Source organism: Caretta caretta, chromosome 9 (genome assembly GCF_965140235.1).
Source record: "Caretta caretta isolate rCarCar2 chromosome 9, rCarCar1.hap1, whole genome shotgun sequence".
NCBI lineage: Eukaryota > Metazoa > Chordata > Testudines > Cheloniidae > Caretta > Caretta caretta.
The window spans coordinates 79,240,385-79,265,345 of NC_134214.1; the positions used below are offsets into that span (position 1 = coordinate 79,240,385).

Consider the following 24,961-nt stretch of genomic DNA (forward strand, 5'->3'; position numbering starts at 1 on the left):
CAGTGTTTCTCTCTGGGAGCAGATGGTGTCAGTATCGCAGGATCTGTACAGCCTGCCTATTGGGTTTCCAGATGGAGTTATTCAAGGCTACACTTGTTGGTTAAGCGATATTTGGCTGGAACACAGCCCCAAGTTAACTTGATCCAAGGCCGGAAAAGAGAATTACAGGGAGAGTGGCTAAAGGTATTGAGAGAGATGAAAAATTGGATATCTGCATCTAAATGTCAGTTAAATTTAAAGGCAAAGAAGAGAATTTGGTGTGGGGGAGAAAAGGGGGTTGGTTGCCTGAGTAAAAACTGAATAAGGGCTTCCCAGATTTGGCCTAAAGTATGCGAAAAAACTGATTTCCTAGGGGCTGAAAGTGAGTTAGTTGCCCAGACTTTCCATTGAGTCAATTACATCACTTTGTGCTAGAGTTCACCAGTTCATATTCTCTCTCCAGGCATTCCTAGCAGCTGGTCATTAAATAGCTACATTCAGGCTTTGAATCTCTCCATTCAAGACCTAAGGGTTGGCCCCGTGGAGGAAACTGCTGAACGAGGCTTTTGATTGGAAGGAAGGGGTTTTATGCTTTTTTTTAGTTTCCATCCCTCTGGTGTCTTAGAGCTCTCTCTTGTGCGTATGAAGAAGCCTTTCTTCTCATGGCCTGGAATGGGATTTTTGCTATTGTCCCCAAGGTCTGCTGATTGCCCACAGGTTTCTAGAGTGGCTCGGCGTGGTGCCATAGCTTGTGTAGCTTGGGGACTGGTGAAACATAGGCATGCTCAGAATCCTGTCAGGAAAGCCAGAGAATCCAGTCAGGTCATTTTCTCCTTTCATAACTTCCAGCACTTAAGAAACCCTGAGAGGCTGTTACAGCAGCAACACCCTTTTGTAAATGGTTAATTCACTGGCCTTTGCCCGCTTGTTTTGATTTGAAAGGGTGGGAATTTTCCAGTGAAGTACAAGTTCTTGTGCTGTTATTGTCCATGAGCCTCTTGTAGCCCTAGGGGCTCTAGCTAGAAGTCAAGAAGAAGGGGAACAAGTAAGTAACCCATTTAAAGACCCTAAGCATCTAGAAGGCTAATGAAAACCATGTTAAAGTACCAAGAGCATCTGTGTTCTGTGCCACTGGTGACTGCACATGCATCTATATTAACTTTTTTCCTTATATGCTCAATTTTTTATCCCCTAATCTCATACAGTAAAATCGTTTTCACTGCAACTTAATTTGAATTAGCCAAAATCCACATGTAATAAGGCTGTCCTTGCTGGAGCACCCTCTTGTCGCAGGCCACAGCATGACAGGCACATCTGTCAGTTTCTCCACTGCTCTCCTGCCTTCAGCCCTCTCCAGCCTTTCGCTCTGGCTCTCTCGCTTGGAGCCAGCAGGCACCTCTCTCTGATGCGTCTCCTGCCTTCAGCCCTCTTGTTTTGGCTCTCTGGTTTAGGGATGGCAGTCCAGCAAATACCTCTTGCTGTTCTCCTTGTCTTCAGCCTTCTCCCAGGTCCCAAACTTACAGGCTCTGACAGCTCTTACCTGCACTCTGCCTCACTTCCAGGCAGCTCTCACCTGTGCTTTCCTGACTGGTTCGGATTCACCAGGTCTCTCTTTCTCTCACTGTGTCTCCCTCTGATCCTTTATAACCCTCCTGCGTTGCCCTACCTTCTTTAATTGGCCAAATAGGCACACGTGTCCTGGCACAGGGAGTTGGACCTATATCATTTCCTGGGCCAGCCACCCTGTGACACCATGACTAATATGGTGTTTACCTGTGTACCCTGTGTTGTGCTTGAGGTTCCCCAAGCCCAGCGTGCAGCTGTGGTGTATGCAACTCGAAACTGCAATATTGTTGTTTTGTCTGCTGCCTGCTTACATTTCTAAGAACTCTGCCTGTCTGCAAAGAGAATATCCATTACTGCAGGCTATTAAAGAGAGAAACACACTGGGCTCTGTCATGGAGACTTTACTTTAGTTCTTTCTTTTTGTTGTTTTTTGTCACTGAAATAAGTTGGTTCAGGTTTAAAGGACATGGTTTACTCTATGTCCGAAAACGTAACAACAAAAGTGAAGAGCTGCTAACCTCAAAGCCAGCCTGCTTATGTGTAGCAAACACTGTCCAATTTCTTTAAGGGCGACTGCACTGTGTGAGGGAGCTGTACTGCAGAGATTAGACTGAAGTGAAGAGCATGCTGGCTAGCTTCCCCAATTAGTCCTCTGAGTTCTTTGCAAAGGCTGGTTTCAACAGTATTTTCATCCAAACTCCATGTAATTCCGGATTTTTTTTCTCTGACCTTTACAAGCAGCTGTGTTCTTTCAGATAATCTGATGTCTGTCATGTTCCATTTGCAGCCATGGTGATTAATTCTTATGCCCCCAACATAACAGTAGGGAGGAGAATTCAGAAATGTAACTGGGTGACTTACCAAGATGTCCTGTGTATGAAAATGGCTAGGGCCCTCTAAAAGTGACAGAGCTGTCAGTTCTTCGTTAGTTGATAATCACGCACTGTTGCCAAATGTGCTCCAGAACAACAGGATCAGACCACTGCAGAGTCCCCATCCTATCCTCTAGGTTGGAGGGGGAAGCTCTAGTGAATGCCCAAGGAAGGGTGTTGAACTGATCCCAGAGGAAACCAGACCGTTCTCTCCTCAGCTAGCAGCAGAATGGTTGGTCTTGTTCCCAGGCTTTGAGAGGCTGAATGGGAAACGGGAAGCTATTGGGGAGGCTGTCCTTGGAACCTTTTTCCCTTCCTCCTCTCATAAAGCAAATTATACAGCAATCAAACTACAGAATTCTCAATAATACCCAGTTCTTCTTTAGCACCAGTCACCTTGGCCCCCGGAAGCATTTTTCCCCAGTGTTGACAAACCAGGCCTTACATCGTTGTCTGAAATAGGTCTGGGTTGTCCTCTCCATTTTACAGGTGGGGAAACTGAGGCATAGAGGGGTTATCTGACTTCCGCACGACTGCGACAGAGCTGGAACTAGCAGCCAGCGGTCCCGCTCTAGTCACCAGCTTGTCTTAGTAAGATCAGGATTTCAGCTAATAATATTGCAGTCCCGATTGTTGAAATCGATGAGCATAGCCAGGAAGCACAGTGTCATTGTGTGCTTTCTGGGGTTGAAAAGAACACAGGCCATGCTGGGTGCAGGAGAGCAACCTTGCTGTGATGATAGTGAAGGACCTTGACTACAAGGCTGTGCTGTAGGCAGTGGAGACCAACTTGTTCCACTGATGGCTGCACTAAAAACCTCTGAGGTAGTGTGTATTAAAGAGGAATTGCTTCTTTTGGTCTAGAATTTTGCATTAGCAAAACAGGAGCAGCAGCAGGAAAAACAACCGAAACAAGAGCAAATCAGCAGATGGTTAGTTGCTTTGTCGGATGGCGCAGAGGGAAGGACTTGGCAGGTACTGTCCAACCCCCAGCTGAAATCCCTGCACAGCTGAGATGCAGCTTGCCCCAATTCCTAGTTGCTGTCAAGCAAGTAGAACACGAATGATCCCATCTCTTCCAGCGGCATAAAGGGCCAGATGTCATGGGGCCCTTGGAGATGGAAAGTTGATTATTTATGTTGATTTGGATCCCTGACAAGTAGGATTTAGGCTGTTCATGACATCACTGTGTTAACAGCCCAGCTCAGCATGAGACAAAGGAGGAGCTGGACTCTGCTTTAATTACTACACCCCTCCTCTGACACAGAGTTTTCAGAAAATGAGCAAGAGTGAAGCAGCCTGAAGTGTAACAGAGGGCATCTGACGAACTCTGGCCCTCCCTTCCATTCTTCCCTTGTTTCCTCTTGATTAGGTCAACTATTGGCTAGTAAAGCCCAGAGGCCAGGCCAATGGAAATTTATAGATATCCTTCCCCCACCCCCACCATACAATCAGTGTTTTTGCCTTTTGCTTTCTGATGACGCACAGATGGAAAGTAGCGATAAAGAGTGTGTGCAAATCTCTGTCCAATTTTTGTCTCTCGTTTGGAGAGGGAAATGTATCTGGAGAAGCCTTACTCTTTGCTGAAGCTGAGTGGGACAGCATGAGCTGCATATTTTTTCACCTCCTGCTGCTGTTGTAAAAGATTTTTTTTCAAAACTGTTTGTGGTCACCTGGATCAAGGTCAAGATTTAAAGTCTCTTTCTGTATCACGAAGGTACAAGGCTGCTTGAAGTAAGGGGAAAAAATGAATTTCATAGCATGTAGCCAGGGAATCACAAACACTGCCACCATGTTGTTCCTTTTCTTCCTTTTAGAACACACATACAAACCCGGTTTTAAGAGTGTTCTTGACTGATCTATTAGTAGTCGAGCTCTGATCTCAATCTAACCCATCTCAAGTGGAGGGACAGATTTTGCCCATCAATCTTGAGGTCCTGAGAGAATAAGGATTTGGTCTTTGTACTGTACTTTCTAAATGCACTACAGATGTGAAATGACACTGTCAGTGCTTAGATACTAAGATGATACTTAGATACTAAGATACTAAGGGGAGGGGGGAGGGATAGCTCAGTGGTTTGAGCTTTGGCCTGCTAAACCCAGGGTTGTGAATTCAATCCTTGAGGGGGCCATTTAGGGATATGGGACAAAAATTGGGGATTGGTCCTGCTTTCAGCAGGGGGTTGGATTAGATGACCTCCTGAGGTCTCTTCCAATCCTGATATTCTATGATTCTATGATAGACACCTGGCAAACACCTTAGATTTTTCTGTTAAGGTGTCCCAAACACCAACCAAAAGTAGTAATTTCACCAAAGCCAACATTCCATCTAAGCTAAAGAATGCATCTAGAACCACTACTGTTTATGCAAAGAAAAATATATAGGAAAAAGGAACCCTAAAAGCAACAATTACAAACAGTAGCCTGTATTTTTGCAGGTAGGTAGGGGTGTGTGTTGTTTTAATGCAGTGTAGGCCATTTTAATATTACTGTCCCTCATTTGTGGCCGCACTTGCTTATGGGGATAACAACCCAGATTTTATAAAGTGACCTCCAATGTTGGGTTCTTCAGTTTTTGAAAGCCCAGCATAAGAAGATAAGGTGTCAGCAGGAGATTTTGCTGCAGGGCCAAGGTGTCTAAAATTGGGCACCCACAAATGGAGGGACCCCAAATCAGAGGGTGCTTTTGAAATTGTGGCCCTAAGCATCTGAGGGCTTGTCTACATGTGGACACTCTCAGGAAAATTGATCCAAGTTAACTAAAGGTGTGGCTTTAAAGTGGATTGATTAAACTTCATTAAAGCCCTGTGTGGGTACTCTATTCAGAATTAAAGTGGCCTTTGTTCGGTTACTTCACATGGCTACACTTGCAGATGTAGAGCACTTTGAGTTAAACCAGCCTTCATAGAGCGTAGTAGGGAAAGTGCTGCAGTCTGTCCACCCTGACAGCCAGTGATGAGCTGCCAAAATCTTAACAACGGGTTCCCTCCTCACCCCACGAGGGGGTCATGGCCCATCCCTGGCCCCCGGAACTCCTGCCCCATCCACCCCCCCTGCATTCCTTGATGCCCCCCCCCAGGACTCCTGCCCCATCAACCCCTTTCCCCTGTCCCCTGACTGCCCCTAGAACTGGGCAGGAGGGTCTCGTGGGCCACCGTAGTGGGTGCCCACCCCACCCCTAAGAGCCAGAGGCACATGCCGGGGGGCGAGGTGGGGAGTTCCGGAGGTGCTTACCTGGGGCAGCTCCCAGGAAGCATCCGGCAGGTCCCTCTGGCTCCTAGGGGCAGGGGAGCGTAGCTGGGGGGGAGCAGGGGGAGCGGCCGCTCTGCCACTGATCACATCAAAAGTGACGCCTTTGGCGCCGACTGCCTGGGTGCTCCGGGGCTGGAGCACCCACGGGGAAAATTTGGTGGGTGCAGAGCACCCACTGACAGCTCCCAACCCCGCGCCCGGCCCCAGATCACCTCAACTCCGCTCTGCGTCCTCCGCTGAACGCGCTGCCCCACTCTGCTTCTCCGCGCCCCCCACCCCCGGCTTCCCGCAAATCAGCTGGGGTGGGGAGCGGTTCCCTTGCGCCCCCCCCCCCGGTTACCTGCTGCGGCACAGGCGGTCCTCCTCGCGCCCCCCTCCTCCCCTGCCCCAGCTCACCTCTGCCTCCCTGGGCCTGAGCAGGAAGCCGTGGCCTGCTTCTCAGCCTGCCCCAGCTTCCCACACGAACAGGTGATTCGCGGGAAGCCTGGGGGGGGGCAGAGAAGCAGGCAGCGGCTTCACACTCAGGCTGAGGGTGGCGGAAGTGAGCTGGGGAGAGGAGCAGTTCCTCTACGCACTGCGCCCCCCAGGTTACCTGCTGTGGCGCGGGTTGCCCTCCTCATGCTGCCCCACTGCAGCTCACCTCCGCGTCCCTGGGCCTGAGCGGGAAGCTGCAGCCTGCTTCTCAGCCTGCCCCAGCTTCCCACGTGAATAGCTGATTCATGGGAAGCCTAGCGGGGGGCGGAGAAGCAGAGCAGGGCGGCGCGTTCAGGGGAGGAGGCGGAGGCGGGGTGGGGTGGGGAGCTAGTGGTGGGTGCTCTGCACCCACCAAATTTTCCCCTTGGGTGCTCCAGGGCTGGAGCACCCATGGAGTCGGCGCCTAAGGCGCCACTTTTGGCTGGTTAAATTTAGAAGCCCTTTCTGAACCGGTTGTCCATCGTGGAACAACCGGTTCTAAAAGGGCTTCTAAATTTAACAACCGGTTCTAGCAAACCGGCTCCAGCTCAACACTGCTGACAGCTACAAGCACACTGGCATGGCCACATTAGCAGCTCTTGCAACGGCCACAGAGAGCAGTGCATTGTGGTAGCTATCCCAGCATGCAAGTGGCTGCAACGTGCTTTTCAAATGGGGGTGAGTGGGGTGGAGTGTGACAGGGAGTGTGTTGTGTCTATGTGGGGGGAGAGAGAGTAGGTTTTTGGGGGGCTGAGAGCATGTCAGCATGCTGTCTTGTAAGTTCAGACAGCAGCAGACCCCCCCACCTCTCTCTCACACACAGCATTCCACAGTAATGGTTGCTTTGTCTCGGAGCAGATAAGCAGCCGGCTGTCAGAAACGGAGCTTTCAAAGGGCATTTCTGCATTCCTACAGCAATTCCAAAACAATGAGAAGAGTGGCCACGTGACTAAAGGGGATTGTGGGACGTTTCCGGAGGCTGATCAGAGCGCAGTAATGCAACACCTCATCCACAGTAATGCCCAGGCGTTTCAGCCAAGGCACAACAAGTGTTAATCTTCTCACCGAGGTGGAGTACCAGGGCGCTGTAGCCGTGGAGTCAGAGCGCTCTGCGTTCCTTGCCAGTGTGAACGGGTAGAGAGCTAGGGCGCCCGAGGCTTCTTTAATGCAGTCTAACTCGCAAGTGTAGCCAAGCCCTTTAATTCTGAATGAGAGTGTCTGTCAGCACATGGGTTTAATGCAGTTTAACTAATCAATTTTAAATTCACACCTTTAGTTAATTTGGATTACTTTTCTTGAGTGTCCCTGCATAGACAAGCCCTAAGGGAATGCCTATGTGCAATGTAAACCCAGAGTTAGTGCTACTCGAGTCAGCTGAGCCATGTTAGGGAATCTGGGCTTGAGCATCTACATTGTATTTTAACTCTACATTCGGACTTTTCCAACCAGTGCTTGAACCTCGGGCTCTGGTGTCCACACTGCAGTGTGCAGATCTGAGTCAAAGTAACCATATCCCAGAGTCCCTATCACCACCCCGCAAAATGTGGCCACTCTAGCCCTAGGACTGTGGTGGGCTGTGGGAAAACTTTACTGCCTGCCCTGCACATTACAGGAATTTTGAAGCAGCTCACTTTGCAAAAGACTTGATCAGTTTGCACTGCATTGCAAACCCCAGAGGTTCTGTGATAGTGTGCTTGCAGATCGGTGATCAGAAGAAAATGATTTAATGCTGATCTGATCTGCTGCCATTCACCAAGGGGAGCGGGGGGGGGCTTCCGTTTTCAATAGAGAGGATTGCAGATTGTTGGGCTAGAGAGAACCAAGGAAGTTGTCCCATGGAATTGTGGGATACTTCTGTCTGACTCCTGGGACCCGAGTCAAGCAGGGCTGCATCTACACTGCAAAGCAATAAGGCTGAGACCTTGGGTCCCGGCTTAACTCTATCTCAGACCCTCCAGCCCTGCGGGGTCCTGGGGCCCTGGTTCCAAGCCCTGCATTAGTGAAATTGCAGTTCCCCCCCAGTTCTTCTGCCTACGTGATCAGTTGATTTTAAAGCAATGGTGTTGCTGACAAAGACACAAAGCAGCCACACAGGATACTGAGAAAGGATTCTGTTGGGCAGAAGCGTCTCTGGAAAGCCTAAAAATATTTCTGGATCAAGGCACAAACTGCTATCAGGAAGCATCTTTGCTTAAAGACTAGCAGTTTCTTCATTACTGGGACAGAAACAGATCCAAGGGCTACCTGGAAGTGCTCTGCAGAGCACAGACAACCAACCCCTGGCTTATCAAGCCCAGCAGTTTCACTACCTTGCTTGTCTATAGAACTGTTTGTTTATGTGTTTGTGATGCCCTGAGAAAGCAGCTATCATTTTGAAAGGTGATTTTCTATTTTATTTTCCAAGTGGGCAAACTTGTGGAAATACTGCCCCAAATGGCAATATACATGTCCTCACAATAATGCATCCATCTGCCCAAAAGCATTTGTTCTATTGATTTTCTTCTTCTCATCAAATACAAAACATGCAAATACTATCTTAAGTATAAGGCAACACTTTTCACATATGGGAGCCTAAACTTAGGGCTTGTCCACACAAACAGTTAGTTTATGGCAAACTGGAGTATGAATCTATGCTGCACTAGCCTGTCATGGACTAACAGTCCGTGTGCACCTGCTGGTCTTCATTAACAATTAGTGAGGCTCAAAGTGCATTAATGAACTGTTAATACACATCAGCAGGATGCACGTCTGCGGGGCTAGTGTGGGGTAGATTAACACTCCAGCTTGCCGCAAACTAAATGTTTGCCTTAGTCAAGCTTAAGGACTTGTCTACATGATGTCTACACTAGATACCTTTCCGCAACACAGCTGTACCAATGCAGCTGCACCGCTGTAAGATCTCTCACATAGCCGCTCCATGTTGTTGGGAGAGAGCTCTCCTGTCAACATAATTAAACCACCCCCAATGAATGGCAGTAGCAGCTCTCCTGCCAATATAGCGCTGTGCACACTACCACTTATACCGGCAAAACTTATGTCGCTTGGGGGTGTTTTTTTCAACCCGAGCAGCATACGTTTTGCCGACGTGAGTGGTAGTGTAGATATGGCCTAAATTACCTGATTTTGAAAAGTGCTGAGTATCTGTTCACTCCAGTGGGAGCTGTTGGGTGCTCAGTGCTTTGGAAAATAACGCAGCTATCTAAATAGCCTAACTTACATTTTTGAATGCCTTGGTTTAAAACGTCAGGATGGGTACTGCGTCAGTGTTCAATAGCATGTCTTGAGCAAACTTGAGGCCTATTTTGAGGTATGTCCTGGATGACAAATTTGGCTCCTAGTATGAGCAAATCCTCAGCTGATGTAAATCAGAATAACTCCACTGATTTGAATACAGCTACACTGATCTACACTAGCTGAAGATCTGACCTGTAATGTTCAACTTACATTTTATTTATTTACAGGGGAAGGAGAGAAAAGGTCCAACGTGCCATCCACAAATGGCTAACCTCTCTTGGTCCCCATAAACAATATTCATAGTGTCAAATTCTCTGGGTGTATCCCAGAATGGTGAACAGTATATTTGAGATTGCACGTTTCCGCAGATGAAAACTATTCCTACACTCATCACCAGGATATTTGGACACATATGATCAATTGCTTGTGGAATTTGTTGCATCTGCCAATACTGCAGGTGTGCTTTCAGAGACCCTTTGAAAGTGTTTTCCCTAATATCAGCACATAAAATACACATTTATCTTTTTTATTTTTCAAGAGAGCGCGAAATCCATGGAGTGCACAGAGATCAGTTCTGTTTTTTTTTAACCCCTCCGCTATAAATCTCCTCTTCCAACGTTTATTTCCTAAAACTTTACTCACCACCCCATGTATCAATTACATAAATATTCAACCTTCGCTTCTTCTTTTTCCAGGTTACTCTTATGCCGTGCAGAAATTCTCTCAGACTCTACAGTCCTTTCAGTTTGACTTTATTGGGGACACACTAACTGATGATGAGATTAATATTGGTAAGTGCTTTTCCTTTCAATGTACATTTGCAGCTACTTAGAAAAGTTTATCTCCTCTTTACTGTGAGGCTGCATAGTAGAGTCCAGCACTGATAACTGTGTTCTGGTCCTTACACAGAACCAGGAGCCATGTTTCTAAGATGCCATTTGGTTCATAGTGCGTGGGTCTCTTATAGTTGCAGTCAAAAATGTAGTTTAGAGCACATCTAATAAGTCTTCAAGCATTAATGTTTAGAATCTGACTCACAGTGCTGTAGGTTAATTTTGACCTGATAGCTTTTACAGCTCTAATCCTCCTCCTTATTGCCAAAGATTGGAAATGAATTGCAGTAATCCAGAGTGAGGCTCTCCATTACAGTAAGTACCCTATAGGTGACTTCTTTGGAGTGTTATTGCATGTTGTCTTACCCCCGCTCTTTACCTGGCCCAGATAGTGTGACTCAGAGCACATGGCTGTGCGTGTTCTGAACCAGGCTAACAGTACTTCTCGATCTAAACTTGTTGTAGTTTGAAATGCTATGTGCAATCCCCATGGTGACCTAGAATCAGCACCAGCCTGTGACCCCTTGGGAAGAAAATTAACATGCTCCATTACATTGAAAAAGACGCCCAATGTGCCTCGGAAGCTGCAGCTTCGTTGTGGACAGCCAGCAGCATGCAGAGCTTCCCTGGGCTCAACGCCTCCGTTTCTGGTTTGGCTTCGTTGTATTTTACTACTTTCCTGCCAACCCAGTGAATTCTTTATTTGTTAAACATTTGCCCGCTGTATCCAGGGAGCTAAAAGTAATGGACTAAACTTCCTAAAAAAGGCATTTTTAGAATTCATCTGCCCTGGGATTAACCATCACTGTTGAACTAGCAGTTTTGAAGTCTGGGAACTGTTGTTGTGGTGACATCAATATGCGAGGGCTCCGTAAAATGTGCAGGAATTCCTTAGCCGTGCTGGAAAGCTCAGCAAACTACAGGAAATAGGTTTCAGAGTCACCGCCGTGTTAGTCTGTATTTGCAAAAAGAAAAGGAGTACTTGTGGCACCTTAGAAACTAACCAATGTATTTGAGCATAAGCTTTTGTGAGCTACAGCTCACTTCATCAGATGCATTCAGTGGAAAATAGGATAGCAGTGCCTAATGTGCATGAGTCATACAGGAGAACTGTTTCTGATCCCAGGGAAATATCATAGAGCCTGATCCTGCAAAATACTGAGAGCCTCCACTCCCAGTGGTGTCAAGGGCAGGGGAGGGTGTTCAGCACTTGCAGGACTGGGTGCATAGAGAGGAAAATAGATAGCCTACTAATGCAGATTCAAGCCAGATTCACATTATTGTTTAACTGTGCCCGGAAGTGTGACAGTGTCAATGTTGAGAGAGACTCTATGAGCCTGCTGAGGGGGAAGGAAGGAAGGAAAGCAAAGGCTGGCTTTTTGTAAGCATTTTGGAACAGATTGTGGTTTGCCCTTCAGAATCTGATTTCCTTCAGCATAAAGCTCATAGGTGAAATCTGTTGAAAAAGAGTCAGAGTCCAACTATAATGGAAAAAGAGGTATTGAATTTCCAAACTCATGTGATGCTGGATAATGGAGAGGAAAACAGTGCATATAAATCAGCCCTACTGGGAACGGAAGGATCTGAGGCAAAGAGCAATCCAAGAAGCAAGAGTCTCTTTCCTGTTAATCCAAAAGAAATTTCCAGCTCATCAGCTCAGTCTGAATGTGTAGCCTGTCTGCCCACCACTCTGGAGTGGTTATGGGGGAAAGAAAACAGAGCCTCTTCATCAGTTAGCTTGGGGATGTTTGCACTGCTGCTGCATCTGCTCAGTGGAGCACCTGTTCCATGGATAAAGAGAGCTTCAGTCTCCAGAGCTGTCAGGCTGGCACCTCTCCCCAGCACTAGGTGCCCTGTGACAGTAAAGCATTTGTTCTGGGTGGTTTGGGAGGGTGAGGAGGACTATCAAGCATTACAGATTCTGTATAAGGTGTTTGCAAACAGGTCTAAGAAGGAAGATAACAGGGTCGGATCTTGAGCCATGCAAACTTAAACAACACCAAATAGTTCTTCAGTTGTGAACCAAGGAAGTTCCCTTTTAAGGCGATCCTCTCTGATCATTCAGCATGAAGAAATGTGGTTTGTATTTCTTTTTCCTCACCAGTTCCTGCAGTCTCTCCCTGATGGGTGAGACAAAAAAAGCCTTCTTGAAAATCTCCCTTTTGTCTGAAAATGGGAACATATCATTGACATCCCAGTAGTGACTTTAATTATTCTACTTTTAAAATTCGTATGACATGGTGGTTTGTAATCAGTGTCACGATTCTCCCCAGGCATAGGGTCTGATAGCTCAGAGGTGTGCTGCGCAGAACGAGGGGTGGAGCATACAAATCCATAGAACATTTTTTAATCAAACTCCAGAGGAGTGTGTTTGACCTGTAAATGTGAGCAGTGTTGTATTTCTTGTGGTGGTAGACTGCAAGGCCTGTGCTCTTTACAAACTCAAGCAGATTTGGGCAAAGCTAAAATGCGTTGTTATAAAATAATGAAGTTGAATGTTTCAAATGTGACTCAGGAGAAAGACGCCTCACTGGTGTTGTCTTTGTAGATGGAGCTTTCCCATGAGGTAGACTTAATTGCTTTTGACATGTCTTTATTACATAGCCTTGTATGACTTACATTATTGTGTCACTGAACAGCTTCAGCAATATAGAGCCAGGTTTTCACATACATATGTAGTCGAGGCAATAGGCGAAGTTCATTGGAAACCCCCCAGTGGTATAAGCAACTCTGTTGCTGAAAACACCACCGTAGGTGTGGAATTTTCTCAAGACACAACCCTTAATTGTCAACCTCCCATCTTAAGAGAGTGCCCCAAATGTATTGAGCACAAATTGACTCCACCCTTATTGGAAGACCCATGTCTGTTTAAATAGCAGATTGTGGTTAGTCCTTTGGTCATATGTGCTGTGTCTAAACGAGCATGGGAAACTTTCAATAATTATTGTCACTTAAAGGTTAACTGCAAAGAAAACCAAATTAGGCTTGTACCTTTTGTTTCCCCACTTCTTATTTTATTATTTATATTCCAGCAGCATGTAGAGATCCCAGTCAGGAATTGAGGGTCCCATTGTACCAGGCACTGGGGGGCGGAGGTACTGGAAGAGTTGTTTTTTCTTGGTCCTGCTTCTTTTTATTCCTCGTTGGACACTTAGGTCTTGTCTACTCTGGGAAACTCTAAGGTGACTGGTTTCAGAGTAACAGCCGTGTTAGTCTGTAGTCGCAAAAAGAAAAGGAGTACTTGTGGCACCTTAGAGACTAACCAATTTATTTGAGCATAAGCTTTCGTGAGCTACAGCTCACTTCATCGGATGCGCATCCGATGAAGTGAGCTGTAGCTCACGAAAGCTTATGCTCAGATAAATTGGTTAGTCTCTAAGGTGCCACAAGTACTCCTTTTCTTTCTAAGGTGACTGGGGAAGTAATGAAATTACAGCTTTACCAGATACTATTAATATGATTAATTTTTAGTGAGGCTGTTTTGAGACTGGAGCACAGCCAACCACGTGTGTTCAAAAATCAGGAGTCAGGCCCCGCAGAATCATGAGATTTTTGAAGTAACACATGTTGTGGGTTTTATTTGCCTTTTGTTTTGTTTTGACCTTTTTAGGGTTCATGTGTTCCACTTTTTCTCCCAAATCTAAGACCTGAAAATTTACTTTTTTTAAATGAAAGCTGAGATTCTCCTGCATTCATGTGCCTCTAAGAACTGGGGCTTCAAAATATCACCTATTATGAGACTGAAGATAAAAGCAGGAGAACTGGCATCACTTAGAGGAAGTTAACAAAAACCCTATTAACTGCACTACCTAATGAACATTTGGGAGAAAGGATGTCTTTGCTGAAGATTCGGAAAACCTTGTAGCTAGGGAATGAGAGCTCACACACAGACATCACTGGAATCCTCAAGAAGTTCTCCAGCAAAACTGGGGAGGACCTGACTTGAAATTCTTAAATAACTTAGGAGGGAAGGAAAATGGCAAACAAATCAGTAAAAAGACCAACAACAACAAAACTTTTCAATCCTTCTTTACATGCCATAAAGCAGCAAAAAGGGCACAAATCTCATTTTAAAAATCATTTGCAGGTTGCTTTTAAACAGTTTAAGTGGGCTTAGTCTTCCACTGACACATGAGTAAATTATATGGGTAACTCCAGTTACTGCCTCAGGAGATGTATGCATAAATCTTCCCTGTGCAGCAAGGGAAGAACAACTCCTTGAGGTTTTTAGTCCCTCATGTTGTGCCCATCACTTTAGGGATTTATGGCATTTTTCTGGAGTGATGACAGCTCTGGCCCTGGCCCTCGTGCTCATTTTCCCTGAACCTAACCTCTTGGAACCTGTGGATGCTTCAGATTCCATATCGCCATCGGTGACAATGCTGACCGTTAGCACGCCTCAGTTCCTGGGCCAGTAGTAGAATATGATGACCAGCACAGCCAGCTTGAAGCGAGGTGTTTGGGAATTTAAAGTTCTCTCTTTTGTGGGGGAAACTCGGAATCACTGACTAATAACGAGAAGATGCTATTTTGATGATGACAGTGGAATTATCATATCACAAGTTGGTGGTTTTTCTTTTTCTGCCCATCTCAGCAATTGTACAGTAAATGCCACTACAATACCTAACAACCATTCATTTGTTCTGCAGTAGTTGCTACAGCTATGTTTTGTTAACAAAAGACAGGACAGAGTTCCTGAGCTACCACTATGATCGCTATGTCCCTCTGAATGGTGCATAGAGCACTTAGCCTGAAGCTAGGACAAGGACTGGATGCTGCACACATTACCTGCAAAACAAGATGCTGGTGTACAGTTCGCCCTGTACACATGGATGCTTCCATTCTTCGTTATTTGGCACATTGCTGAGGATGTTCTAAGTCACTGTTAACACAGATCAGCTTTTAGAGCTGTTGTTCTTGATGCTCTCCCTTCTAGGAACTCTGACTTTTTGTTTTGTGACAAGCCAAAGTTTTTCTCAAAATTTCTTTAGTGAGTTAATTTTCCAGTCTCCTCTGCTAGGGCTAATTGGCTACATATAGTCTCTTCTGGAATTAAAAGGCTTGAACTGTAAACAAACCAGGGGTGAGTGTAAATAGAGGGCAGTAGGAATTCCTGCAGAGTTTATGGAGAAGTCCTCTCCATGGGGCTCTGTGAAGTACTCCACACCTAGCATGGTGTGCTTGACCATTTCCTGCGGGCACTAAGGCAGTGATTTTTCTCAAATCCTTCCACTGTGTTGCTCTAGCACCCTAGACAAAGGAATCCAGCTGCAGGGCAGATAAGACCAAACCATCAGGATTTCAAGGCATTGGCACACAGTTCCGATTCCTTTACTTTAATCACCGTCATAATCTTCCCCAGTAGCATGGCTTGCTCCTTAGCTTTGCTGCCAAAGCGCTTCATGTGCTCCCCTGCGAAGCTTTCCCTCTCCAGAAGTGCGAGATTTTTGACAAAGACTTGGGGAGAAGGCATGGAACAGATGTTCCAAAGTCATTTCTACAAGCAATTGCAGTCGTTGAAAAAGGAAGCTTGGCACCTCTGGAGCTGATCTCCAATCTCTCCACCAGGCTGTATCCCCCTCCTCAAAATGTCATGGGTCCTGACTATGCAGTGTTCATACTGCTGGCAGGGAGAGGGGTGTGTGTTACGCTGCGTAGGTTTAGGAACTGGTGGAGTGAAGTATGGCTGCCTTCTACCTGCCACTCCCCGCAACAGTAGAAATGGACTTTTGAACTTTTCTCTCACTTTTCCCACCCCTTTCCCTCCCTTGCATTATTTGTCTTGCTGACCTTGCTTGGTAACTTATTCCATATGTTCAGCTGCAACTGGGCATGAAATATTTCTACTTGATTTCCCTGTTCACTCTTTAGTTTCCTCGTTATTCTATAATGAACCAAATCTAACCTGCAGCAGCAGTTTTTTCAGTTCCTCTGAGACAGAGCTAATATGCTCCAATTACTTCTGTTACATCACCTTTGTGACTTCTCACACAGAAGGAATAAACACTGTCTCTTTGCCCCAGAATGCAGATGTTAAAATGATCAGATCTGACTGCAATATGAGGATGTGGCCTCATTAGTGTTAGCCACAAGAAATGGTGGGAGATTTCACCTCCTCTTCCTCAAGGCCCAAGATTGTAGAGAGGGAGGGGAAGAGAGCTTTCTTGGACTGAATTTTCTTTCCTTTTGATTAAATAAACAAAGCTCCATGAAGGATAAACCTCCATGTTGTTCCTGCCGTAGTGGACCAGAGTCTGACAACAGGGAGAAGTGTCCTGTTGCATCCTCCATGGCTGATGGAGGCAGTGCTTTCTGCCTCAGGCAGCATGTCAGCCAAAGGACAACACTTGTTCCACTCTTCCAGCCAACCCATGGAGCAGCATTTATGTCAGTTGTGATCACACTCTCCTACAATTGGGCAATGCTGAGAGAGTGGGTGGAGAGCCTTCAAAGTGACAAAGATGCAGTAAGATTTTCGAGCTTGTTCAAAGGCCTTCATTAAAGTTGAAGAGTAAAGGTTTCAACCTGCTACTTAAGCCTAAGAGGCAGATTTTGGGCATGGCTTTGGTGTGGACAGTTGTGAGAGAAAAGGAAAGCCTGTGTTATATAGGATCTGGAAACAGCCTGCCTAGATGGAGTGTCAGCCAATAAACCCCAGCTGTTTCTCTGGCCCTGCTTGGCGTGTTGTACTTAATGGGCAATCAAGAGGCTAAATTCAACGCTCATCTGACCAGGATCTGCACTAATTAATTGTTTCATTTTTCTCTCTCTTTATAGCTGAATCGTTTAAGGAATTTGCAGAATTGCTCCAGGAGGTAGAACTTGAGAGATCAATGATGGTAAGGTGACCTCCGCTGAACACCTGCTGTGGGCTATAACTCACAAAGATGCTCATAGCAAACACGTGGCTTCTTTGGTATTTTCTGTTTAACTGCAAAACTTGATTTTGTTAACAAATCCCTCCTCGGGCCCTGGAGTATGACAGTGATTATGCCTATTTGTACCCTAGGCATAAGTGTATTACACAAAAGGATTGAAATTACTGTAGCAAATCAGTGGCCAGGTAGGACCACATTATTGTCATAATGCTGCACATTTGGGCCACGCAGAAATTCATGGTAATAGTGAGGAATAGAATTTGTATCGTCCTGTTCCAAGAAAGCACTGGCTTTCACCCTTGAGCTCAAGGGGGAATCTCTCTTAGCTGTTTGAAGTATAAGGCCTATGACACAGCTGCTCTATTATCCCATTCAGTAAAGAGTAATGGTGTGTACATCTTATATAGCCAAACACAAGCTGGTTCATTACATTATATAGGGTATAGATATGACAAAGCTGTCATCAAGCAATTCCAGACATGAAGGACCTATAACCTGCTCTTGCTTTTACATGACTGTGTATCAGACCTAGATTGACAGTCTACCTATCTCAAATGCCCCTCACTGGCGTTTGATATTAAAGCAGGGCTGGAAAGTTTTTGATTTTTAATTGTTGCACATACTAAAGGCTCCAGAGGGTTGATGGAATAATAAGCTTATCTCATGGATGCTTCTCTTTTGCAATCTATTGGCAGAAATCTACCACTCTTGGGGCCTGACTCTGTACTGCATTACACCACTTTTCTGGCAATGTAACTCTACCAGAGATAGGAACAGCACCCCAATACTGCATAGTGCAGAATAAGGCTAAATGTGTCTCCAATTTATCCTGCCTGTCCTGTGGTATAGTATCAGTTGAAGGTTCCCTGTTTTAGGTTCTGTGATCATGTGACTCAGTCTTCCGATTTCACAGCCCAGTCTCGGCTAGCTCAGTTGTGCTTTGGCAGTTAATGGGTCTAGTTACAATGTGTAACTGCCAAACTATACTAGAAAAATAGCGAGTGACCATATATACCAAGATTCCTAATGTCTCGAGGCTATGGGCTGGGAGTGCTGAAAGGATGGTACCTGACATCTTCTGATCTGTAAAAGAGAGGTGATGGTCTCTGAGTGGGATGCCATAGTCTCCACCATTGCTACTGTGCTGAGCATTGAAAGACAAAGGAAACTGGAGGCCCTGTAGGGCTTACAAGGGATGTGGAATATCCCCCTCAAGAACTATCTTTTGACCAGCCGTACTTGAGTATTGACCTTCCCCTCTGAATGCTCCAAAGCCAACCAAGGGGTGAGAGAGAAGGAGAAACTTTTCCATTTCTACAATATAAAGGAGTTTTGGGGCAAGGGAGATGGTTCCCCTTCACTTTGCCAGCACCTGTCCCAGGTGCCAGGCAATCCTTCCACCAGCAAGATTTGGTCACTGAGCAGCCAAGGGCATATTGAAGGAACCCTAAAGGTCCGTGAAGGGTTCCTTCTTCACTCAGAAGGCAGTTAATTTCTGATGGGGCCAGCTGGGCCATGTCTGGGAACAAACTGTTTCAAGCTCCACTTAGTCAAATAGGTTGTAAAATATGAAGTAACTTACATTCCTATTTTTTCGTAAGGGAGCAGTTGTCCCCCTGTGCTCCTGCCTCTCCTGGCATGCAGCTCCAGCAGGGTGATTCACTCCCTTCTGTCCCTCATTACATTGTACCCCTTTGTCTCCAGAACTCCTAGATCATTTATTGAAAGTTGGCTCCCTTTTTCACACTTATTCCAGGAAAAACATGAATGTTAGAATCAGTGGACGCCTTTCACAGCATGCCAGGAATTCACTGTTTGGCTCTGCTCCCCCGTGCCCCAATACAATGATGAAAGAACTCCTCCTATGCCATCTGGCTGAACTAAAGGGTTAGGGACATCTATACCTTAAGGGATGCCAGGACTCTGCTTTCTGTGGCTCTAGAGGCTGGCAAGGGTCTGGGTAACAAGATGAGAAAGAACCAGCAATAGACTGAAAGAAGGCAACAAGAATGTTTTGCATTGCATCCCAGGTATAGCAGCCACCTTTAGCTTATGTGGGAGGATGAAGGGGTGGGATCCTGAGAACTGCGAAGACCCTATCAACCTGAAGGTTTTCAGAGGCTTAGGGTTGCCATCTGAGAAGTTTTCTTGATCTTTTTCTACCCTTGGTGCATTATTTATTAGGGCCAGCCTTTTTACAATATCCCATTTATTTTTTAAAAACATCTGTAAACTATATAGCACACTGCCCTCTCATACTGTATTCTGTGCTCTCAGTTACCAACTAACTGGTGTCCTGGCAAAGCTTTAACAGTTCTGGGTGTGTCTCCCTGCCTCCCCCACCTTTTGACACAGGGGACGGAGGTCCCCCTCAATGGTTAGAGTTGAGCTGGGAACAGTGACACATGGTAGAATATAATTTCCCCTCCAAAACTGCTAGAGAAGAGTCACAGAGCATGTCTGAAGAAGACATCCTTCCATGAACATAATGGATCAGGAAGTTTGAGACTCATCATGCCTTTTGTCACAGGTTCCTTCGGGATAGACATTGGTAGTAGCTTTGCTGCATGGTCACCTGCTTTCATGCTTCTTTGGATTATGCCTCATCAAAAGGAATGTCCCTAATTTATTTCTTTAAGAGCACATTTTAAATCTGCTCTTCTGCCCACATGTGTTTATTGCGATCAGAGAGGCTGGATCTGGAAACTGAGTGTTTTGGGAAGTGTTACGCCAAGGATGCGACACTAGCCTTCTGCTCTTCCCACTGCCCTTTCTACGCATCTTATTTTGAGCTCCCAGCTAATGTTGTGTCTGTGGGGAGCAATTCTCACATATGTGGGCCTTCCTGGGGGTGAGATCTTGGGCACAAGTTGCTGTGGGTGGCTAGGTTTGAAAAACGGTTCATTTCGGGTCTGATTCAGTTACTCCCTAGGAATGCATTCACCAACTTTCCTGTTCACTTAGAAATGTTGGCAACAGGCCATGCTCTTGGCTCAGGGATTGTGTTCACCGGTTCACATGTCCATCATATTCAGGGATCATCATTCAATGCTTCCACTGCAAAAGGAATAGTTGCTGTAATGGAAAAGCAGGGCTGGAGCAACAGCTGTGCTGAGTGGTGTTGCAGTGAGGATGACAGAGGTTTCACTTGGTACCAAACAGACTGGCCAAGAGCAGAGGCCGGGGAGAAGCCGCTGCAGAGAGATGTGCTTCCTCTACCCTGTTTCTCCTGTTAGATTGGGCAGGAATCATTATATATATAATTCCGAAGATGGAGCCAACCTGTCCTGACCCTGCAGACAGTGAGCAATCTGAGTTAAAAGGAGGTTGCAGACACCAGCATGGATGATTCATGCACCATGTTTAAAATACATATAATCTGCTTCCTGCTTTTGGTGTTTTCTTTTTCCCTGAGAAAAGTAAACAAACAGCATTGCCTTCTGCAAGATGCTTCTAGTTTGTTTGCAGAGCAGCAGGCATTCCTGTCAGCCCATCCTGCGTGAGTTGTGGTCAGCAGCTAGTGCCATATGCAAGAGGTCATGTCATTATTTTTTGAGGTGCCCCATATTTTTTCAAAGACCCTGAATTAGCAAGTGTGAAAAACTAGGACACTTTTTTAGGGGGTGGTGGGGGGATAGTTGCGTATGTCAGACAAAGCCCCTAATATTGGGATGGTCCCAATAATATCAGGACATCTGGACACCCTACCCTGAATTGAGGGGATTCTCCTTCCAGCCAAGGAGCCTGGGTGTCTAGCAGAGCAGTGATCAGAGAGGGGTTGTTTATTGGAAACAAAAAATCACTGAAATGTAGGGCTGGGTGGGACCTTGAGAAGTCATCAAGTCCAGTCCCCTGCATTGAGGTAGGACCAAGTAAAACTAGACCATCCCTGACCTGTGTTTGTCCTACCTGTTCTTAAACACCTCCAGTGATGAGGATTCCACAACCTCCTTTGGAAGCCTATTCCAGAGCTTAAGTAACCTTATAATTAGAATTTTTTTCAAATATCTAACCTAAACCTACTCTTTGAGTACAGTCTTTCAACCAGTTATGGACCCACCTTATAGTTATTTCCCTAGTTCACTCATAAGACTGTCATGTGGGACTGTGTCAAAACCCTTACTAAAATCAAGATAACATGTCTATTGCTTTCTCCCTATCCACTAGGCCAAGGGTCGGCAACCTTTGGCACCCGGCCCATCAGGGTAAAGCCGCTGGCGGGCCGAACCGGTTTGTTTATCTGGAGTGTCCGCAGGCATGGAGCCCCGCAGCTCCCACTGGCCGTGGTTCGCTGTTCCCGGCCCATGGGAGCTGCGGGAAGTGGCGTGGGCCGAGGGATGTGCTAGCCGCTGCTTCCCACAGCTCCCATGGGCCGGGAACGGCGAACTGCAGCCAGTGGGAGCTGCGGGGCTCCATGCCTGCGGACGCTCCAGATAAACAAACCGGTCCGGCCCGCCAGCGGCTTTACCCTGACGGGCTGGGTGCCAAAGTTTGCCGACCCCTGCACTAGGCCAATAGCTCAGTTAACAAAGGAAATTAGATTGGTTTGGTGTGATTTTGTTCTTGATAAATCCATGTTGGCTATTACTAATTATCCTGTTTCAGAGTAACAGCCGTGTTAGTCTGTATTCGCAAAAAGAAAAGGAGTACTTGTGGCACCTTAGAGACTAACCAATTTATTTGAGCATGAGCCTATTATCCTCCAGGTTCTTTCAAATTCATTGTTTAATAATTTGTTCCAGTATCTTTTCAGGTATCAGAGTTAGGCTGACCGGTCTGAATTTCCTTGGGTCTTCTTTGTTCCCCTTTTTAAAGATGGAGTTCTCCCTTCTATAGACATAGTGCCAACTCCTGAGTGTGAATTATAGTAGTTGGACATCAATTCAGATCTTATTCATGGCAAAGTCCTGTTTTTGTTATAGTTTGTTTTGTGGGTTGTCTGGTACTTGGGCTAGAAAGATCCAGAAGATGTGCTGGAGCAAACCTTCCCCTTATATTAAACATATTATGTATTCCTGATTGCAACAACAGGACAATTATAACAAGGGTTCCTGCACCAAAGATCCAGTAGAATAATCTCCCAATCCTTTTACATTCAAAAGTCTGCCACTTTGATTCCTGTAATCCAATAGAAAGTGCCACACTAGAAATGGTTAGAAATTTACTCTGGAGGGTAGTAATAGATAGTTTAAGGAAGAGTGCTAACTCGCCATCCTGTGGTATTAGTAGATTTGAGGCCTGTGGAAGTCTAATAATAATACTGAACACTACTATTGTCATAGTGCTTCTTCACAGCTCCATGAGATGGGGATAATATTGACCTACATTGTATAGTGGGGCAAGAAGACACATGGGTTAAATGACTTGGTCTAAGGACATTCAGCAAGTCAATATTAGAACTGGGATTACAATTTGGGCCTTTCAGTTTGCTCCCCTACCCCATCTCTCTAGTGTAACACAAATATGTGCTGTGTAACAAAGCTGTTTTTTCATTCTGTGTTCTGCAGGTCCAAAATGCTAGTGATTTGTTGATCAAACCACTGGAAAATTTTCGTAAGGAACAAATAGGCTTCACCAAGGTAGGTTTTATACATGTGTTTATACATTAGTTGTTTTTTTTAAAGAAGTAGGATGGTACTGGAGAGATTAAAGACAGAGATTTCATGCGTACTGTTCAAGTGCAACAGGAGCATTAAAGACATTTCTCCGCCCCAGTGCAGGCATGCCAAAACGAGGAAGTCCACCCGGGCTTTAGTCTGACTTCCTGAGCTGTAGCAAGGGTACTTCCTGAACTCATGGGGCTCAGCTCTGGCATAATCCCAAAACAGACCTTCCTGAAAAAGTTGCACCCTCTTTCACCAGAGATCATGAAAGTCCTCTTTTGCCTTACTACTTATCCTCCCCCTTGTTTGCAAGGTCCATGATGGACCTTATTTTATTCTAAATTCAGTTCAGAGTAAAATAACCCTCCCTCCTTCACCGCCCCCCTCAAAATAGATCAGAGAGAAAAAACTGTAGAGACCAGTAATCAGGACTTGAATATGGCCAGAGGGCTCAGTTTAAGACATATTTAAATAAGGCTTCTCATGGCTCTTTCATAAGGACTAAGTTTTTAAAGCAACGCATCATGAAAAGTGAGTCCTGCACATGTGGACCAGAAAAGATTATTTCTTCCTTGTCTGCATCAGGGACTCAGGTTCCATGTTATTCAGCGGCAGTTTGAAATGAGGCTGGCTCTGAACCAGCTCCAAAATGGAGACATGTTTAAAGCTTGGATTCAGCCTGACCCATCTGGAGCCTTTGACATTTAATAAATAATACATTGGAGAAAATGATACGTAACCCCCCCTGCCATGCTCCCCACAAAAAACAAACACCAAAACCAACCAAACACATGCAACTATGATTTACATGTGCTAGACACTGACAATGTGCATGGCTCTGTATCAGAGAAAATGAAAGCCTCCCTGCCTGTGAGCAAACACCTGCTGTACAAACACAGTCCACACATGCTGTGTAGAGACAAAATTCACCCCTTTCAGGGGTCTGTCTTTATTAACAAGGAAGTAAACTGTTATTTAGATTGGTACCTGCCCCAAAGAGCTTACATCTTTTTATTCTGTGTTTGTACAGCACCTCACATGATGGGGTCCTAAGCTCTACCACCATACAAATAAATAATAATAATAAGGTAACAAAGTTCACTCCAGTCCTGCTTCCTAGGGTTTGTCCCCTCAGAATTGCTCAGACTAGATCTTTTCTTCCTGGAAAACCACTCCCACCTCCTTTATTTGGGTGGAATAATGAGCCATCTGTCTCATAGAGTTCACAAAACCCATCTAACCCTTTCCCAGCAAGATCAACCCCTGCAGTCAGGGTAAGGTGGTTCAGACAGACACTGCCAATCTGTTACACTGCACCACACAACGAACAGTCTAATAGACTGAAACGGAGAAGATGGAGGAAGCCCAGAGAAAGAATTGACTCAGAGTTACATAGATCTTTGTCTATTCTTTATAAGTCTTTAGGAGGTACTAGAAGAAGAAAAGCATTGTGGCCTGGTGAACTGGGATGAGGAGGGTATTTCATGCACCTCACGCCATCAACATAAGCTAGGAAATTACATGTTCAGTGTGACTCTCTTTATCCTGAATGTTGTTGCGATGCCCTGAAGTGGGGAAGAGCACAATGGACGTGAGTTTCTGAAGGGGATAGATGTCCATGTGGGGTGCCATTGGGTGCCACAGTGCATGCAGGTGGAGGAAGAAGTGGAGACCTCAAATGAAGGTAATGGATGAGTCCCCTGCTCCATCCTTGCCCCAGTTTCCAGACCCTCTCCCCATGCCTGTGGAGATGAGCCTATCAAAGCCTGAAATCACACCACCTCCAAAGCACTACCAAACAGGGAGAGTTCTCTGAGTGTTAACTCCGGTTACATCTACCCTACAAGTGACTGATTCCCAGCTGGCATGCATATACTCCTGCCAGTTCTGATCTCAGCTAATACTCTAACAATAGCAGTGTTACTGTGGTAGCACAGGCTGCGTGGGCTAGCCACACCAAGTATATACCCAAGAGCATCAGGTGAGTTTGTACTTGGGGCAGCTAGCCTGTGCTGCCATGGCTATACTGCTGTGGTTAGCATGCTAGCTTGATGAGAGCTAGCATGAGTATGCATATGTGACCTTGGAATCACACCCTCGCTCAGAGTGCTTTGAGGCTCCATCTACACTAACTCAGCACAAACATTTATCCTTTGTGCTACTTATAGAATTGCCCCACAACGTCTGCGCCCCTGGTATTAGACAGTGTGAAGTACAGATGAGGGTCAGCGCAGTTATTAGAGTCTTCCATTGGAGATCACAGCACTGGGCTACCATAAAAGATGAAGGGA

At 45.7% G+C, this 24,961-nt stretch overlaps 1 protein-coding gene across 3 annotated transcripts in view; it reads left to right on the top strand.

Moving 5' to 3' along the window:
- The window catches only part of OPHN1 (oligophrenin 1), a 124,055-nt gene that overhangs the window by 38,933 nt on the left and 60,161 nt on the right, over window positions 1-24,961 (top strand). For all 3 annotated transcript variants that reach the window (XM_048863528.2, XM_048863527.2, XM_048863531.2), the window contains 3 exons: window positions 10,052-10,147; window positions 16,967-17,028; window positions 22,575-22,646. In XM_048863528.2, the coding sequence (XP_048719485.1) occupies window positions 10,052-10,147; window positions 16,967-17,028; window positions 22,575-22,646 (230 nt within the window). The remainder of the gene's footprint in view (window positions 1-10,051; window positions 10,148-16,966; window positions 17,029-22,574; window positions 22,647-24,961) is intronic.